General features: G+C 40.2%; 2 protein-coding genes across 5 annotated transcripts; both read right to left on the bottom strand.

The window, feature by feature from the left end:
- Positions 1–1,489: 1,489 nt before the first annotated feature.
- Positions 1,490–17,217, bottom strand: tfg (trafficking from ER to golgi regulator). Of its 4 annotated transcripts, none has more exons than XM_071478538.1 (8): positions 17,059–17,217; positions 15,124–15,337; positions 14,910–14,993; positions 11,900–12,046; positions 10,802–10,969; positions 9,283–9,429; positions 2,848–2,940; positions 1,490–2,724 (listed from the first exon to the last, which is right to left on the bottom strand). In XM_071478538.1, the coding sequence occupies exons 2-8, from the start codon at positions 15,305–15,307 to the stop codon at positions 2,315–2,317; spliced, it is 1,233 nt and encodes a 410-aa protein (XP_071334639.1). In that variant the 5' UTR covers positions 15,308–15,337; positions 17,059–17,217; the 3' UTR covers positions 1,490–2,314. The 4 variants fall into 4 exon arrangements, with proteins under 4 accessions (XP_071334639.1, XP_071334646.1, XP_071334651.1 ...); XM_071478545.1 differs by having other exon boundaries at positions 1,490–2,721; XM_071478550.1 differs by having other exon boundaries at positions 2,863–2,940.
- Positions 17,218–17,407: 190 nt separating this feature from the next.
- On the bottom strand, positions 17,408–19,761 carry jagn1a (jagunal homolog 1a). The gene is given in 4 exon segments (XM_071478566.1): positions 17,408–18,401; positions 18,404–18,666; positions 18,772–18,872; positions 19,621–19,761. Coding segments are annotated over 3 exon segments (558 nt in total). The 5' UTR covers positions 18,861–18,872; positions 19,621–19,761; the 3' UTR covers positions 17,408–18,195.
- Between the last annotated feature and the right edge of the window lie 674 nt (positions 19,762–20,435).

Raw genomic sequence — 20,435 nt, 5'->3', positions numbered from 1 at the left:
CTGATATTCATTTCCATTTGACTTCAGTGCCTTTTATGGCAAATGAAGGGTTTGACATTTTAGGAAATACAATTATTTGCTTTCTTGCCAAGAGTTGAGATGAGACGGTCGATGTGCATGCTCACATTTGTTCATTAAACTTAGCACAAAGACCAGAAACAACTAGTCTGGCTCTGTCAACAATCTCTGTCTACCAGCGGTAAAGTTTAACAATTTGTTCTTTCTTTGTTTAATCTGATCAAAACAAGTCACCATTTCATTGAGGCTGAACTATTGCTTGGTAAGCACCAGTTGCCAGGCAACAAGAATAGACTCCAGGAAAGTTACCAAGAAATAGTCAAATACACAACCCTTCCTAAAACAGGAGTTTGTTTATATACTTCAGTATTTGGTGTACAGGTTAAACGAACAAGATACACCTCATTAATTAGAGAGCTTTAGTAGTGTCAGTAGGTGAGTTAAGTCACCACTGGACAGAGCCAGGCTAACCAAGCAAAGTTACAATTTTAGGATAACCAACTAGGCAAAGCCGGCCAGTGCCCGGGTGTCCCAGACCCCAAGATTACTCCACATCATTTGTGTATATAATTTGATTTACAAGTTTGTTAGATATTTGCATCACTTGAAGTACCGCATCAACTATGCCCACGTCCTCCAATTTAAAGAGTCACTGGTAAAGCTGCAAAAACAATTATTTTCTCAAATGCTTGTTTATTAGCTTGTGTATTAGATGTCAGGAACTAGTGACAAATGTCCTTATTAATCCCTTAAACTCAAGTTAATATGTTAAAACCCCCAAATGCTGAGTTTTCTATCATAGACAACTTGGAAAATGAGGAGATATTTACATTTGAAAAGCTGGCGCCTGTAAATGACAAATGATTTAACAATTACCAAAATTGTTAGAATTTTTTTGTCAATTGACAAATCACGTCAGCTGTAGAGCACTGGTTGGTGTTGTTATTACACTCTGATCTGAAATGGATGCACCACATGATGAAGAATGTAATGCAGAATTCAACTCCAGAAGTAGATATTAGCCAAACTTAATAAATCCCTAACACTGGGCTGACTGACTGTATCGATATTGTAGATAATTTACAGTGGATAAAGTCATCTAAACACTGATTTCACTTTGGCACAGACCAGGTGGAGAGTAACTACACACACTTCTCTGAATTATCCTTAATAAACCCTGTGCGAGTAATTCCTCGCACTCAGTGAGACAGTTTGACATGAAAAGTCCAACCACATGCTCCCATGCCACATGTCCCAGCCAACCACAACCCACAGGCAGGAAAACAAAATAGGAATACCAGCATTACCACACTTTTCCAAATTCATGTGGGGGAGAAGGACGAGAGAAGCCAAACTTAACTGAGACATGAACTCAGAAACCACAAAGAGAGACAGAGAGGGTGTTAACAGAAAGTAAGACTGCAGTGCCAAGAGCAACACAAAACAAAAAGATAAAAAAAAGGACTCCTGCTGGGTCTCAATCATTTATTAGGTTCAAGAAAAAAATGTTACAGTTTATACATAAACAACTAATCTCACTTGAAGGTGGAATTTGATTTGATATTAGTAAAAACCAGTGATAAGAGAAAAAGAGAGGAATAGCAAGCTTTACTGGAGGTGATATAACAAGCTAAACAAAAGAAGCCTTCTTCATTACACTGGGATCTACACCTCCCACAAGCCATCACTTAGCTAGTGTTCCCAACACGGGGCAGTTTCATTAACACATCATTAATACCGACATGGTGGTAAAATTGATCAAATAAAGAGAAAAAAACAAAACGACGAAGGGGTAACTTTTCATTTAGTGTCTTATAAATGCATCTATGCACAGTACTCAACACAACCGGCTGAGATGTTTGTCACAAATGCAGAATGTGGATGTTGATCTCACTCGCAAAATGAAGTGTTACCACAGAAAGAACAACAAACAGTTTGTGCGACAGCCTGTTTTGGTCACCCAGGTGTGTGCATACAGACTGGTTACATGTTTACAATGACAGGTACAAGAGGGCGGAGCAGACAAGTGGTGACGACAAGAGAAGACAGGAAAATAACACAAGGAAAGGTACAGGAGGGTCAGAACAGAGTGGTGTGTTGAAGAGACAGCATACAAACACTAACCATCAGACTGGGGCAGGGGGTTGCTTGTTTCATATTTGGACTTGATATTTGTACGAGGGAAGGGGTGTAGAGCAGTAAACCAGGTTTCCTGCACCTACTCCAAACAGCTGGAGCAACACAGAGGGTAGGGGTTTGGGATGTGTGAGGATCAGTAACATCAGCTGTCCTCCTTTTACCGATATCCAGGGCCTGGCTGAGTGTAGCCCTGGCCGTAAGGGGGGCGGTTGCGGGCATACGGGTTAGCAGCTCCTGGTGGAGGGGTGACGGTGCTGCCTGGAGGAGCAGTGTATCCCGGGCGGGGCTGGTACCCTGAGCCGGGCTGGGAGCTGGGCGGCAGGCTGTAGTTAGCGGGCTGGGAGGCCTGGGAGGTATAGTTTTGGGGAGGGAAGGCTCCTGGTGGATACTGCTGGGCTCCCTGAGTAGGATGGGGCTGCTGCTGGCCACCTTGGAAGCCCGGGGCTGGGGCTGGGCCAGGGGCAGGAGCAGGAGCCTGGGAGGAAGGAGGTGCGTAGTTCTGAAACTGCTGCTGCTGTGGCTGTGGTGGACAAGGCTGAGGGGCTCCAGGCTGAGGGCTGTATCCTGCTGAGAGAGGGACGAAGAGAGGAGGTCTCTTTAATTCACTCTACAGAGTACAGAGGGCCACCTTACAACAACACTGTAGCTACCTTTTTCCTTTTTTAAAATCCTGACCATTTTTACTCTTACCAGGGTACTGCATACCGTACTGCTGCTGCGGTGGGGCACCTGGTTGTTGAGGCGGGTATCCACCTGGAGCCTGGTACTGCTGGTACACCTGACCTGAAGAGACAAGGACAAACATTATCAGTACAAGAAAACAAGAAAAAAAGATTTTCATCATCCATTACATCTACATACACTTGTGATTTAAGGTGTTTCATCCACATAAAATCCAGATGAGATTTAATGCACTTTCATCTACACTTAGTGACATGTATGAGTCTCCACTGGCCACATGATAAATCAGAATGTAATCTATTTTGGTTTCTCAGGCTAAATGCAAATCAAGTTCAGTGCTACTCCACTGCAGAGGGTGAAGCTGAAGCTGTTTGTTAACTGCCGGGGGAAACCAGGAGAACAATAATTTGCACCTCAGCTACTTACAGTTTGCAATGAACAGCTAGTTAGCCTAAAACATGCTACACGAATCCTGTTAATGGACTGCAAGTCTTCATAGGCTCTCAGGGATCAGATGAATGCAGCTCAGTGGGCCTTTTAAATGATTATATGTTGAAATCTAAGCAGCTTTTGGAAAACAAATTGTAGTGTAATTTCAGCGTAACTGTAGCTGTTATCCACAGATGACTTACTTACATAGTTACAGGAGGGAGTAGTAGTGCTAGAGTAGTAAAAGACTATGTATGCGGCTTGGAGAGATGGATGCATTTCACCCATTTTCAACACATATCAGGAATGCAATCAAGCAGCAAATTCATCTCAAATACTATTTTGGTTGCATTTACACTTTGCTTTTTGAGATCATATAGCTGTCCAGTTCACCCAAGACACAAGAAGTGATTGAGTGTATAGTGGGATTTGTATCTTCACAGAAATACCTGTGCATCTGGAGAGAACAACACACAACTGCTACAGTGAAAACAGCTGCAACCACTTTCGAGCTAGAGACCAGCATGTAGGTGCCTGAGCAGATGTGAAAATACATACAAACTCTCCTTACACTCTGGCTGACACATGTATCCACTAGGTGCTATAGTGGACAAATAATGGTGACAGATGTTAATAACTGAAACATGTCTGGAGCTGCAGAGGGCAAGCTCTTGTCCAGATTCAGGAAAATATGCCTAAGCCTTCAGACAGTGACTTTCTGCTGCACTTTTATAAACTATGATTTCACCAGTCCACACTGCCTACGTGCACATGTGGAGGATAGTCACCATCACCTCTACGACTGCAGTCATCTCAGTCATGTACTTTAAATAGTATTTTTTTACAAGGCCTCAAAATGTTTCAAAAACATGAAAACTTATTTTCCTTGTTATTTTAATTTGCTCCTCAAGTTTTCCATTGAATGCCTGAATGTTCAGCAAACATGCAAAGACCTGGCAAAGACCTGTTCTCCCTTAACGAGGTCTAAATCTTACTCCCAAATCTCTTGCCTGGCACATAACTTGGAGTGACGACACATGAAAAATACAACAAGAGAAGGCATAATGAAACAGGGCTGCACCCCCGTGCACTGATTTTTCAAGTGCTGGTAAAACTGGTGCTGATTTTCCACTCTTTGGGAGGGCTGATTTTGTGTCAACATTCAGTTCTTCAGAGTAAAACAGCAAAGCTGAGAGGAGACCATAAATTATTCTGTCCTTTCATGGACCTTCATTCAGTCCTCTCAAAAATGGAAGAAAATCCTTACTTTGCGACCAATGGTTCATAATTCAAACCATTCCATGCAGCACGGGCAGTACAAGACAATTCACTTTATGTTGGCGCATTGAAATAAATATACACCAATGAGCCAAAACATTATGACCACTTACAGATGAAGCGAATAACATTGATTAGCTCATAAGAACGGCGCATGTCAAAGTCTGGGATATATTAGATGGTAAGTGAATAGTTGGTTCTCACAGTCACCACATTGGATATGGTACAAATGGGCAGGTGCAAAGACGTGGTCTACTTTGAAAAGGGTCAGATCACTATGGCCAGATGACTGGTTGGAGCATCTCCAAAACGACAAGGCTCACAAGGTGCTCCCAGTCAGCAGTGCCAACAGTGATCCGAGGAGAAACAAACCACGGTGTTGTGGGATCTGCTGGAACAAGCCCGATCCATGGTGGCTCTACCTCGCAACTTTCAGGACTCTGAGAATCTGCTGCTAACACCTTGGTGCCAGATACCATAGGACACCTTCAGAGGTCTTGTAGCATCCATGCCTCAATGGGTCGGAGCCATTTTGGCAACACACAAATGACCAACAGCTTATTAGACAGTGGTGGTCGTAATGTTTTAGCAAGTCAGTGTTTTTGCTGTATAGTCCAGACAACTAAGACTCGTTGTGGCAAAAAACAAGTCATATTACTTTGCATTGCTCAGGGAGATACTTGACAACTAAATATTTAGCTAGAAACAGTGTCTTTGGTGTCTTTTTATAAGCATTGAAGTGATGTGGCAACCATCTGTTATCTCGCTGACAGCACCTTAAACATGCTCTTTATTGTGTGAAAAGGCATGTGTGTGAAACTGGCTTCATCTCCTATTCCCCACGGTCTGTAATCCATCATGAGTGTTATGTAAGAGTGACGGAAGCATGTGCGGCTGTTAGACCTCTTTGGCCTGGGAGTTCACTTCATTCCAGCGTAGCCAAGAGGTCAGCTATCGGGGACAAAAAAATTCGACTGGGGGCTTGCAGAAGACAGCGGAGCATTGCTTTGGGAAATAAAACCCCTGGTTAGGAAAATGATGTTCACTGAAACAAAGAAGTGTTTGGCTGTAGTTCTGCTGACCTTCATGCATGCCTTGAGAAGGAGTCATGGGAATATCGTCCTATTTTTAAGTAAACATTTCACACCAAATGCACATCTGCCCATCTGATAAAGAGCCTCACGCTAAATTTCTGAGCTGCTGCTTCATACACACATTTACAGTTTTGTTCCTGCACAGATGTAAATTATTGCCAAGGATCCATTAGCATCTAAGAGACAACAGGTTGAAATCTTTACCATCGGCTTATGGATCTTGTTAGCAGCATTCTTATGGTTACAAGTAATTTAAGCTTGCATCACAAGTGAGCTTAAGGCTACCTTTAAAAGGCCACAAATGCTCAGCTGGTGTCTAATCTCATGTACTGGCATTACCTTATAAATTCTTGTGTATTGACTGGCTGTTCTGATTTGCCTTGAGGATGTCAAACTGACAAACAGTCTGCAACTAGAGATGGGAATAATGCAAGGATAAACCGTGAGGAAAGGGTGGAGTTGGAGAGAAGGCTGGCCAAGGTCTAGTTTAATGTCTTTGTGTGCCAACCATCTGCAGCCTTGTAGTGGAGTAAGAAAACAGATGAAGAAGGGAAACTGTAGCAGGGAGGAAAACATTTTCATTGTCCACTGCTGGGATCTAACAACCTGCCATGAGATTAAGAGACGCAAACTAGCCAAAGCTGCCAATGTGTGTAGTAACGATACTTTACTGATCTCTGTGGGTAGATTACCTTTTTAGTTGTCTCCCTCCACAGGGAGGTCAAAGTTAACTTGCTGAACTTCACTTGATCGCACAAGGGCTTCAGTCAAATGTGTGTCCTACACTATTGGGGGGTCAGCCTACTTCCTACATCCAGTTGTTGATCTAGACCCGTGATTCCCAAACTCCAATGTATTCCATCAGCCACATCAGATGAGCTCAAGAACCCCTTTATCTCCACTGCCTGTCCTGTTCCAAATGTATTTGTTTTACTTGACAATACTGAATGTTATTTAACATTAATATTATAACATAAAGATATTATTACAATAACTTTTTCATACAAGACAGTGACCCTGAAATTGTTGGTAAGTTTGGTGTGGTTTTCATTCATACTACCACTTGCAGAGGCTGAATGCTGAAGTGTCAGCTTTTTACCTCAGGGTGTCCTGATCCAGTTTTTTTGGCTCCTATCTTGATCCATCTCCTTCATTACTGGATATCTGCTGATACTGATACTTATATTTACTAAACTGTTGATTAAATATGTATCTGACATATTACACTAACAGCAGTAGCCTTATCCAAATACTCAAGGTTCTGTTTAAAAAATTATTCATATGATATCAATAAAAAATAAACTAGGAAAATGCAATTCCTAAAACTGACTCTTGAAATCAGCCCAGTTCGGCTTTATCCCTTCAGTGATTTATTTCAACTAATCTGCCCACTTGCTATGAAGTTTTCAAACATTCGCAGTTGAATCAGACTGTTATGAACTTACAACTTATCTAGTTTGATTGTTTGAAGTGTGTCCTGCGCATTTAGCTTAAGCATAAAGCCCACATTTAAATTAAGATCTGTCTCACACTAATTTGGTTTGTAATATAATTTATAATATAAACAAAGAAGATGTGATGAGAACTTGCACACAATCATCACAGAGCAAGAGAGATGGAGTCTAATGAGCAATTTGAAACTATTACTCAATAATAACAATTCCACAAAAACGTCCTGTCATTCCTTGCAGTAAGCTAAGCCAATTTTATACCCATGCAGAGCTTGGACTGATTGTCAGACCTCCATGATCACATGGCCACATCACCACTTCAGGATCAAACATCATATTAGCAAGAACAAGTTGCTTGTTAGACAACGAAGTCTGTTGTTTCTCCCTGTCCTCATGTTATGGAGGGAAAAGCCATGACCAGCTTTCTGTTGAGCTGGATGTTTGTATGCAACATGTCGCTGGCTAACCCTGTGACCCTGTAAGTCTTCCTTCTGGACCAACTAAACTCTTATTTAGCCCTATGGATAGGCCCTAACACTAAACTGGCCAAACCACATAACACCAGTGAAACTGAAGAAGTCATACCACATGTGTGCTGATTTTCAGTCTTGCAGGTGTGACTGCTCCCACAGCAAAATACTGCTCTCAGAGGGTGCAACACGAGGCATCTTTTTTGCTCCAGTGGCTTCCACATTCATCTGGGCTCAACCACCGAAAACAATCCAGTCTGCTTATTGCAATGTGGTAAACAATACAAAGGTTTCACCTTTATGGCTGCACCTGCTTGGGCTGTTCTTCACAACAATGGGCAAACAAGCCAGAAAATTCCCTAAAGTTAAGTGAGAAGCTTGGGAAAGGGAAAAAAAGGTTTGGGACATTGGCACAGATGTCTAACCCCCTCTGAGCTGCGTCTCAGAGTGGTACTGTGCTGAGAAAATTAAGTAAAATATGTCATGTTTGCTTTTGCCAATACTGCCTGATCCTTTGTTCATTTATCTTTATCAAAGGCTTTGGTTTGGATCCAACAGTTCGGTGTTAAAAAAAAATAAAATACACGTGGGGGCGAGCTGTGATAAGTTCTGTTCTGAGTAAGATAAATGCTCATCTAATTCCATGGATACTCAATGTTTACATAGTCCTGATTAAGACTCCACCATGGTGCGTCTCGAGGATCATTTCTCATTCAATGAAACTTGCTGCTTAAACAAGCCTCAACAAGAATGGATTTGATGACCAAAAAAGGTAATAATCTTAAAGTACATGAAACTGTGAATTTGAAGACTATAAACATTTGTCAATGTAAATCAGTTCACAAAGATCCTGTATGTAAATTCTTCCCATGAATGATTTAACCTCAATTTGATCTTTTGATTAAATTATATTTTCCCTTTTCTTTGTATATTTCACTTAATCTAATCAACTAAGGATCACTGGCGGGGTGAAAGTGATACTATCTGTATTCCAATGAGAAATCAAAAGAAGGTCAGTTGATTTTAATCAAAAGTTCACTAAACAATGGCAGTATAGTATGGTCTGTTGTACTCTGACCCCAATCTATCATGTAACAAAATTACATATGACTAAAAAGTGGGCCAGTCAAGAGTGGTATGACTGACTGAAACAGTGGCTGCACATTTTCCTGGAGTAAATCCTATAAGAATTCTTATTTTAAAAGAAGAAAAAGAAAGAAAGAAAAGGCATTTTCTTGCATCAGACTGGACTGAGCTATGAACAATATCCTACAAGAACCAATACTACTAATGCAGTGTTTAAAAGCCAGAACTATCTGGCCTGCAAACAAAGTAATACCAGCTAAAAGTTAACATAGGATATATTTCTAGGCTTCCTACTTTATGTTTACATGATCCTAGGAAGAACTACGCTTTGGAAAACAAATAATCCTAGACCAGTATTTTAGGGCTTGCTTAATGAGGCTACTTTGGTGGTGGTGTTGGATAAACATCCCATATGACAGCTCAACTGTAAAACATATGTAACTACTTAATAAACTACACTGCAGGGTCTCTGACTCCCCTGTGCTCATTAGGACATTACGCCTTTCTATATACTTTCTTATACACACATATATCTGCCTCAGCGTCTGCAAAGTTTTTGTATTCAACCATATGCTGTGTTAAATAAGACATGCACATGTGATCTTTGTTGGGGACATCTGTGTGCACATGTCTCACCATCCATGCCAGCTGGGGCTCCCTGCTGTACTCCAGGATAGGGAGCCTGTGGTTGGGGGGGCACTCCTGGCTGAGGGGCTGCAGACGAGGAGGAGGCGATGCTGTCAGGGGTTCCTGAGCGCTCCTCTGGTGCAACTGCTGGGGGAGCTACTCAGGGGGACACAGACAGAAGTGTGGCTATGAACACTTTTACATGACAGCTATTCACTGTAACTAAACAAATACAGTCATGTGAAAAAATACGGAAATCCAATGGAAATCGTTGACTTTTTCAACATATATGAAAAAGCAAACCTTTGATCCTTTTAGATACAGTGTCTACAAGGTGATATACTTCAACAAAACCAGAAGTAAAATGAGCTTTTTCAACCACTTATTTAACAGAAATATCAACAGATATAATATGCCTTTGTGGAAAACTAAGCAGACCCTTGGTCTCAGATGGTAGTATTTCCGCCTTTAGCAGAAATAACTTTTGCATAATTGTCCACCATTCTCTGATATCAACTTGCTGACATTTTTGACCACTCTTCCATGCAAAATTCCTTCAAATGCAAGATATGTTTAAATATTTTCTTGGATTTACTACCCATTTCAAATTCCCACAAAGGATCTAAATGGGATTCAAACCTGAGCTTTGACCAGGCCATTACATAACCCTTCATTTCTTCTATTTGAGCTATTCCCGGGTGGATTTGTTTGTGTGCTCAGGATTATTGTCCTAGTCAAAGGGGTACTTTCGTTTCAACTTCAACTGTCTGACAGATGGCCTCACAGTATCTTCAAGCAGTCTTTGTATGACGCAGAATTCATAGCTGAATCAGTGACTGCAAGCTGCACAGTCCCTGAGACAGGAAAAGCTGTTACTCTGGTCAACCAACTATCTTTCATTTGATTATTCCAAAAGGGGTGGCATGGTCTTTAGCTACATGTTCACTGGCAACCTGTACTCTTGCGCTAATGTTCTTTTTGGACAGCAACGACTTTCTCCTGACACACCTCCCACACAGGTCAAATTTGTGTAATCTCTTGCATACCCTTTGACACCAACAGTTGCATGAGTTACCTGCAGATCCTGGGATCAAATGTTGGGGTCTTGGAGACTTTTTGCATCATACTGTTGGCTCTTGGGATAAATTTGCTCAAGTCCTAGACAAATTGTCAATCGTTTGAAATCTATGCAGCTTGCAGATCATTACACATACAGTGAAATGATTTATTTCTAATAATTTGAAGAACTTATTAAATCCCTTGCCAGACTCATCCGCATCCACAACCTTTTTTGGGAAGGACTTAGAGAGCTCTTTAGATCTTGGCATGATGACACCACACACTTCAACAGCAAAGAGAACACCAGAACCTGGATGGCAGAGGTTTAAATAAGACAGGTTTAACCTGCACTCCCTACTTTTTCAAATATGTTGAAAAAATCAACAGTTTCCATGGGATGCACTTCATTTTTCACAACTGCACTTAAAGAAAGCACTTTTAATTTTTGCAGCTGGATAACGTGCAATACCTTGGGCTTGGTCCTCGCTCAAGCCAAAAGCAGAGATGACATTCTTGTTGACCTCATCCTGGTTTTTTAATGGGTCGAAGGCTGACATGCTGGCTGCACTGACTGGAGTTGCCTGTTTCACTGTGGGGTCTGTTGGCACAACTTTGCCTTCACGTACATCCACTGATTCTAGAAAGAGCCAGAGAAATGTTTAAAAACCAGCCAAAAAATGTTACAACAATGCAATGCATGTATGTAGTGTTTTAGGTATAAACAGACCGTGACCAAAAAAACTAAACCTCACCCAATTATAAATGTTCTTACAGCTGTAACTTACAGCAGCCTACAATACCTACAATCATACTGTGATATGACATCACATGTTCCTCATATAAATGCTTTGGTCAGTCATGATGGCAAGAGTGACCACAAACAAACTGGACAAAACGGGTACATATGAAGCACATAATTAAAAATACAAAATATACTGTACAATTGACAAACAATGATTGAGTCTTATAAACTGTCTCAGTCTGGTGCCAGTGTCCATGTGGGACACAGATCTTGAGGAATATGAACAAGTGTTACTTGTTAAGGAGGCTGTGCAGCACCCATCAGGAGGATTAAGAGACCTAACACAAGGTTTGCATTGAAAAATAAAGAAATCAAATCATGTTTGGCTGTGTTTGTGCACATCTGCCAGTACCTAATGGAGCGTAATGCTTGTTGTGGATCCAGCAGGTTAATCTAGTCAATTGTGCTTCTCGTCAATAGGTAGAAATCAGAAAAAAATAAGATAATGAATACATATGACAATAGTAAAGTCATTACAAAAATGAACAATCTTGATATGGACCCCTTAGATTTGTTTTGTGAACAAGATACAAACTAATCAGGAAAAAAATCAGTGTTAAAACTATGTGAGTTTTAACACAGATTTTTTTTAACACAGTATCTCTAAATCTAGTAAGGCATTTCTGCACTGCAGTTTCTTGTTATATACTGGCCAACCTATGCATTAATATTGATCTATCTGCAATAAAGTTCTGTTGGCTGGCGTAGCACTAAGTGGTCTAGCATTAACGAGCGCATGTGTGCATGTGTATCAAAGAAACTTACCACTGTCTGGTGCTGTAGCTGCCACACCAGGCTCTGTGGGGGGCTCCAGGCTATCCAGGAGGTTATTGACTTTATTCCTGAGCTCAATGAGCTCCCTGCGCAGGTACTTCACCTGACTGGACTCCAAAGGCCGCGGCTGACCATTCACTGCAGATAGTAAGACAGCGGGAGGGGAACCAAGTGAACAAATCAAACAAATCCTTAATATGTATTTGGAGAATGTATTTCAAACATTTCTCAATCTTAGCACAGCTGACACTATTTGTGTGCTAGGCCTCAGGGAGGATGATGGATAGCACCTGAATCTTGATTGCTTTTCAAGATTTTTTGTGCATCACTGAATCTGGATCTCATTTTCTACTTGGGACAATTTTGTCTTTAACTTGAACCGCTTGTTGACATAGATCACAGTCTCCAACTGAGTTACAGCCGCGAGTTTCTAGGAATATCTGGGTGAGACTGTACCAAATGTGTCAACAGCCAAGCAGATAATAAATCCAATACAATTTGGTAGGAATACCTAGCAGAGCCTCACACCCCAAGAAATCCTTAGAGTGCTGTACATACGTACTGATGATACAAGTAAGTGTTTGTTGGAGCCTAAAAACTGAAAATATACTGCTATAATGGAGAGGATGTCAACTAATGGAAATATGTGTCTGGTAAATAATGATTAATGGGCAAGTGGACAGTCTTAGAGTATCCCATTAGTCAGTAAACAAAAAAAAACCAATACTGTTACACACAGCAACATCTGTATAATGTAAAACCTTCCGCAGTTCATTGGTCTGGAAAAGCTGTTAATTCAACATTAAGTATGTGCACATTATGAATGATGATCTGTCCAAATTCTGTTAGCTCCTCATTCTGAAAACCTGGGATTACAGGGATCATCTATCACATGGTTGACTTCACAAAGCTATTCACAACAGCAGCCAGGCTGACAGGGGGACTGAGAGCTTCATCATCACCACCACAGCCTGCCAGCTAGGCACTTAACTAACAATGAAGCTGGGAACAGTGGGCACGAGGGCACTGGTTTATTGTCCAGCTTGTCTGTCAGCCTACATGTACTGAAATTTACTTAATGTTATTTCATATTCAGCAAGACAACAAACTTCAGTGCAAAGTTGATCTCACTGTGTTTACTTTATGACATAAAATTAAAGCTATCATGCACAAGACAAAGTTCTTCAAAACCTTCAGCCATACGTTACCTGCAGCACATGGATCACTCTAACTACTTTCAAACTTTACTTTCCTTTTCCAAATTGATTAAGGAGTGAAATTTCTATTGCTGAAGAATGAATGTGAGAATAGAGAACCCCAGACATTCCTTTCTCACACAAGTTTCTCTGTTTGAGTGGATAATGTTAAACAGAGATGCATGGGGTCGTAAGTTACTGGGCTGAAAGACGGGCTGCCATGAGACTGCAGCTACACTTGCTTTCTTTGAATCTCGACACATGTCTGAGGACAACATTTCCACGTGAAGTCATGCCATGTGATGATGAGCCACGACTCAGCTTTGATTGGGAGGAAATAAAATACTTTTCTAAAAAGAAGAAACAAATATATCTTACAGCCCCTTGGCTAATAATAGCAGCAACAGAAGAACAGACTCGGAGCAGAGCACAAGAAACATCATGTAGTCATTACAAATTCTATTATTAAATATCCACAATGCCATGGTGTGTTACCGTTTTGAGACATGTTTTTTTTCACAGATGACAGTACACATATTCTGTGGACTCATAAAGTTTGACTTTGTTTATATGTATATTCCCATACAGATAAAGCTCTACCACAACTTTATTTTCTGACAGGAAGGCCAAAGCCCTGAAACACCATCTTGTCTACCTAACAGCTGAAGACTGGGACATAATACTGCCTTTAAATGAATAACATTCACAGGAAATAGAATAATTCATGGGCAGTAACAAAAACACGTGTAATGTAGAAGAGGCTTGCCAGGAGATATCATTAGTGAAAGCATTTGTATTTTGACATTCACAGATTAAAATCATGTGGTGTACACAACCATATACTGAAACAAAACAATCCCAGATGACATATTTGATTACTACAATTTAATTAATGACATGCAATATTCTTCCACATTAACTTTGTGTATCTGTCTTCTTTTATTTTATGAATATATCTTCTGTTAAGTTAAAATTGTTCAAAACAGTCTAATTCACTTACATAGTTTATATTTTAAAACATGTAACATGATGGGCAAGAGTAGAGTATTTTTAAATGTCTTTGTTGTTTCTATGATTATAGCAGTACAAATTAACCTAAACTTAAAGCTTTACCTATGTGACTGTGTTTGCCATATAGTTTCCTGGTTGCCTTGACTCCTGGTTTCAAGTGAAAACATATTTTGTATACCTATGTAATTATCATAATAATACTCTCTATCAAGCATTAACACTGTATGTAAATAGTCCTGTAAAAACCAACAAACCAACTAGATTTTTTGCAACATGTTGTTGACAAAAACATGTTTCAACCTGACTTGTTAGGGTGAGGCCTACTGGCTGTTTGAGTGATGTAATTAATTATTCTAGGACATAAACCTGAATTCACATTACTGAGGGCCTACTGAATGGCTGCTGACTTAGCTGGGTTGATGCATATTTAGAATTAAAACTAGGAACCTGTATAACTGGCACAAAGATCTTTTGTCAGTATATCTACTGCCTGTCACAGTGTTTGTTTGCTGAAACAGTGCTAAGAGACACACAGAAATTCCACCCAAAATTAGTCAGAAGGGAGCGCAGACAACTTTTGTTGAACAGTGAAGAGCTGAGGTTTGTTGTGTGAAACATAAACTGGACTGCCCTCCAGTGACGGGTTGCTGCAACAGCTGATGTGGAAAATCTTGGTTTACAGTTTATCATGACAACACTATCATATAATTGAACACTCTCCAAGTTTAGATTCCTCATGGAATTTCAATTGCACGGCTGTGGATGCTTATGAATGAAATGCTTTTATATCTTACCAAACAAAGTCAGTTTGAGTATTCTACTGCACTGGATGGCGAAGGAGAGGTCAGAGCTGTCAAAGATGGTGATGAGGTCATCATCTACAAAAACAGGAAAGAGACCAGATGATTCACTATACATAAAATTACCTATTTCCAAAAAAACAAAAACAAATAATAAAATAAGAATAATTAAAAAAAAAAAACAACCAAAAAACCAACCCTGACTCACCTTCATCCTTGTATTTAATGGTAACTTCGTCGTTACTCTGCAGCTTGCCCCTAAAAACACGCTGCATCATCAGCACCAGCTCATCATAAGTTATGTCTTCATTATGGATAGGGATGCGTCTGATGTCGTCGCCCAACTGGGCTTTGATGATCAGCTTCCCGCTCAGGTCCAGCTGGCCGTTCATGGTGCCGTCTGACCTGTTCTGCTCCCACCACTTAACAAAGTCAGAGGAGGGGTAGTTTTAAAAACAACCCACTAAACCACATGCACAAGGTTAAAATGGTTTTAAAAATTAAAAAATATCAATTATTTACGATTATATGTACCTTTGGAAATAAAAGATTGTCAATATGGTACTAGTAGTGTCAAACATGCAAAAAGGATAGGCAACTGCAAATACTGCATGTTAGTTTACCTGGAGCTGCTGATGATAAAATATGTGGTTATCCTGCTGTGTCTTTATGCTTTACAGAACTCAGTGAAAATAAAGAGGTGGTTCATTCACTCTAAGAGCCTGGTTTATCTGTACAGGTGAGCTACATCATCACACATAAATATAAACAAATTAATAAAAACAACATGCATTTGTCATTACAGTGGCATTGAAGCTTTGGTCAGGTCAGGGGAAATGGTTGCTCTCAGAGTCATTGTTCATGATTAAATTGTGCCTTTCTTTAACAAGGACAGTGAAATTATGATCAAATTAGCAACTTCTCTATACTGATATTTGTATTGCCTAAAGGCACCTTATGACAATCACAAGTGAAGGAGCAAGCTGCCCCTTACTCTAAGGATTTAATCAAAGTCTCCCTCAGTAAGAGCATCACAGTTTCACTTTAGCTGCAGGGTTTAAAGGTCAAACATCACCCTGTGAGGTGGCAAAGACTATCCTGTGCTATTGTAGATCTCCTTACAGACTTTGACCCAGATAACGATCAGTGAGATAAAGAGAGTCAAAGCTTTCAACCTAGTGTAGCGTATCTTTTAGAAAAATAATGTAATCACTTGTATGCAAGATCGGTGAAATCCCCAGATTTTATTTGATATACGATCAGGGACCTACATTTCTAGACTGGGGTAATTTAACATGTCTCTCGCTGATTGTGTGTTGTCACCAGCTGGATAAACTACGACGTTACCTGCTCATGATCTAGGCTGGACAATTTACTACTGTGAATTTAATTCCAGAAATGCTACGGCTTTGCCTGTCCTAGCCAGATGAATAATTGGCTGGATGCTAGGGATTGTCTGGTAGCTAACGTTTAGCATACATTTATATTAAATCAGGACAACAACAAACCAGTATCTACCGATATCAACTCTTCCACGCTTAACATTTAAATGTCATTAAAGCGTAACTTAGCTAACGTTGTTTGTAAGAGACGCTCAATCGCAGAGTCATCTGTCAGTGGCCCATAAACAGCAGTCCTCTACTGACTGTTAACATTTACTAGGCCGTTTCACCACTACAGTGCCACTGTTCACAATATGAACCAGTCACGCTGCCTAAAAAGCAATAATAATAGTGTATCATTGTAGAATTGAGTGAGTCGGAATAAACTGTATGCCTTAATTTCACTTTTGAGGAAAAGGTCGGCAAAAAACGGTTTCCTGTGTAACTTGTAATTGCTACCTTTAATAGGCATTCAGAGCTGGCTAACCCAACATATTCTTAACTAAATAATGTACAACTTCCCCTTCCTTTAAACAAGAGTAAATTAGTTGCGTATCTTTTTATAGCTAACTTCCCACAAATCAGTCTCTACACCTGCTTGGGCGAGTTAGCTTAGCGTTAGCTCATTACATTAGCCAGCTAACGCTAGCTACTTCGTTTGCTGGTTGCCCTAGAGGTGGCTAATGATAGCACAGAAACTGCTGTGTGGTTAAGACTTAATGATAATAGAGCTGGACAACAAATCCAAGAAAGTTTTTCACCTGAATCTGACGACTTGACCACGCTGTAATTCAGTGGTTGCCCCAAACAGTGAAAATCAAATCTGTTAGCTTGCCTAGCCAGACCGGGACAGCATCAGGAAGTGTCCCTCAGAAAGTCAACGTCAGCCAGTACGTGGCATTCACTGCGCGCAGCCGCAGTGCATCTGAACAAAGTGCGGTGTGACTGACACACCTAACGATGAAAATAACATCAAATCTAAAGATGACGAGCATCTGTTTATTTTTATTTGGTTTACAGTGCATATTTTTACTCATGGGCACAGGCTGAATACGCTGACTTTCTGATGCTGACTGAAAAATACCTGAAAACATAACAGTACAGGTAGCCACTGTGATTACCACCTTTCTTTATTCATGGCTTAAATGCATTCTGGGGGAAAAAAAAGATATTTTGAGAGGTAGACTTAATGAAGGAGAAAAAATTAGGACACCTGCAGCAACCACAAACAACTTCCTTTAACACACACAGTAGCATTTTCTAAGCAAACTTTACAGAACTGTGCAAGTGTTTTTGGCATTAAAACTAAAGTGAGGATGCTTTCAAAAACAGATTGACTCGATGATGTTGAAATCAAGCCTCTGTGGCAGCCATACCATCTGTTGCATGACACCTTGTAGACTCCTCCCTGATGGGAGCTACTGCATGATGGATAAGAATCTAAACATCTGAAGTGCTTAAAATCTTTGCACAGGATTGTATATGTTGGAACAGCTCATGTCTTCACTCTGTTTTATTATGGTGTGCATTACTAACACTTCTACATCTATTCTGTCCAAATCATGGCAACATTTTTATAGGGATGGCAACAGTCATCTGGTCCTAAATGACCTCTTTCTCCGTTTGAGGTAAAGTAGCAGTCCAGACTCAGTGATGAAGAGGGTTCAAGGTGACTGAATTACAATGACACTTATCATCAATAATTCTGTCAAAAAAAACAAAAAACAAAGTTTCAGCATAAATTGTACATCTTACTCTGTCCTATCTATCTATGTGAGAACCCTGGTTTCTAAGGTATGTTATATGATATTGATAACTGAATAAACATACATGAATAAGTCTCATAACTCATGTGTAACTTAAGATAAAAACACAGTTTTGTCCAGTCACAGCTTTCTTCACTCCATTATTTCTTCTTCTTCTCCTCTGTGGCACTGAACCATGAGTCTAACAGCTTTTTCATGTAATATAACTGCCAGGCGTGCACTTGAACAGCAACCACCATGATGAGGTACATAACTGTCACTGCAGAGAAGCCAAAAATGAAGCGGTAGGCCTTTCCATGGCGGTAGAGCTGCTGCGCTACAGGAAACATCTCCATTCCACCATAAATAAGAGGTGCTACAGTGAACAGCCCTGCACTGATCATGGATATGACCAGGTAACTGATATTGTTCTTTGGAAGTGACAGACTGCTGCAGAGCAGAGGGAGGAGGCTGAGCAGGTAGGGGTACTCCCACTGGTATGGCATGGACACTGTGTCATGGGACACCAGGTTGAAGTGGCTGACAGTCACCTGTGCAGCAACCAGCAGCCAGATCAGAAGGTGGACCAAGTTTAACTTCCGCACCTCTGACTTTAGAGAAGCACTGTAAAATAAAAAGCAGAATATCAGGGTGTGTTAGAAATCTGTGTACACATTGTTGCCATTTGGAGATAACATTTAAATTTAATTACACATCAAATGTACTTGCCTCATTTGGTAGTGCGGGGCCACCTTTTCTCTGTGTTTAAAGTGACTTCCATTGGAACCCTCAGCTCTAGGACCTACACGTGATGTCATGTTGAGAGAAACCTGCAGATACACAAAACACATCCTATTTTAGAAGCTGAAACCTGACAGAACTGCTATTATCAATTATTTAATTGTGAAGTCTATAATATATATCAGGAAATAGAGAAAAATGCCCATCACAGTTTTCTGAAGTGCAGAGTGGTGCCCCCAAATAGTTTGTTTTGCCCAAAACAGTCCAAAAAAAAAAAAAAAAAAAGATATTGAAAATATTGATGTGTAATTTGCTATCACATGAGAGACAGAAAAATCAGCAAATCCGAATAACAATCTTTTGACAATTAATCATTTAACAAAATAGTTGCCTGGTATTTTTCTGTTAGTCATTTAATCAAAATTTTTTTTTTTGTGATACAGTCACATCATTTGTCAATTTTAACCTGCTCTCGTCACAGTGTGAGAACACATTCCCATGTCTACAGTGTAGCAACACAAAAAATACGCTGTCGGAGGAGATTGAAAATCAAGTAAATAATGACATGATATCAGCCATAATAAGCCAGACTGTTGTCTGATTCCGATACCAAGGTGCTTGCTGCTATATGAACTGAAAATAACTTCTTTCACGTAGATTATTTGGTTTGAAGTAGGTTAGTGCGTTAGCTGCAGCTGCTAACTAACCTAATTCAGCATTACCTTTAAACAGATACGTACTCTGTGCTAGGGCCAGCGTCAGTGTGTCATAAGCAAAGACAACAGAGTACGGCAGTATGTGCGACACTGTAAAGTGTAGCTTACTTATAAAGCTTACCGCTGTGAATTTCCTCACGACTGCTCAAACCCGTTGTTCAAATTTGTACTAACAAAAGATGTGGTAAATGGATGTTGCCAACAGCTATGCGCATGCGCACAATCTCAGTCTTCAAACCGGAAGACCTCCCACCGCAGCATCAGCACCCCTCCTCTCATCACGATTTAAACGGGTCAATGACGGGTTTCCTGAATGTTGCTGTGCCAGCCTTTTATAAGCAATAACACCAAACACCAAATCAATGATTATGAACATTAAATGTAAAAGCAACTTGCAGGTTAGAGACCCCAGTGAATTAATGAACTGAAAGGTTAAGCCACAACTTTAAAACCAGGACAATTAAACTTGGTTCAATTCAAGACAATTAAAATCGGTTGTTACTGTATGAATGATAACACGATCAGTGTTACAGAACAGGTGCTTATGGCAAATTTTGTCCTACATGATGCCTAACTGAGTAATCCAGGCAGCAGCTCCACGAAGCAGCTTTTTAAAACCTGGACGGCATACATTTCCACAGGGTGTGGCTTTCACGGCTTAGGTGACTGGGCATCTTGTGACTTACCACTTATATTGTCTTACCTTTCCAATGTTGCTTTTAATTTTTTTTTTTTTTTTATTGGAAGTGTCAACAAGGGCAGATGTGACCCGACAATCCTGTAACCCAGCCAGATGCCTCAAAGCTCTCTTTTGTACCATCAGAGAGACTCCACAAACCCACAGCACCCAGTACCTCCTACCTTTATTGTATCTATCATTCCTACTTTATTTTAACTTGTTTTATTTTTTACCTTAAACATTTTTTAGTAATTGGC

The sequence above is a fragment of the Trachinotus anak genome, unplaced genomic scaffold (genome assembly GCF_046630095.1).
Source record: "Trachinotus anak isolate AG129_WGS33_773 ecotype Australia unplaced genomic scaffold, CSIRO_AGI_Tana_v1 ptg000001l, whole genome shotgun sequence".
In the NCBI taxonomy this organism is placed as follows: Eukaryota; Metazoa; Chordata; class Actinopteri; order Carangiformes; family Carangidae; genus Trachinotus; species Trachinotus anak.
Note: the sequence above shows the minus strand (reverse complement) of the source record. Positions and strands in the feature narration are given on the sequence as shown.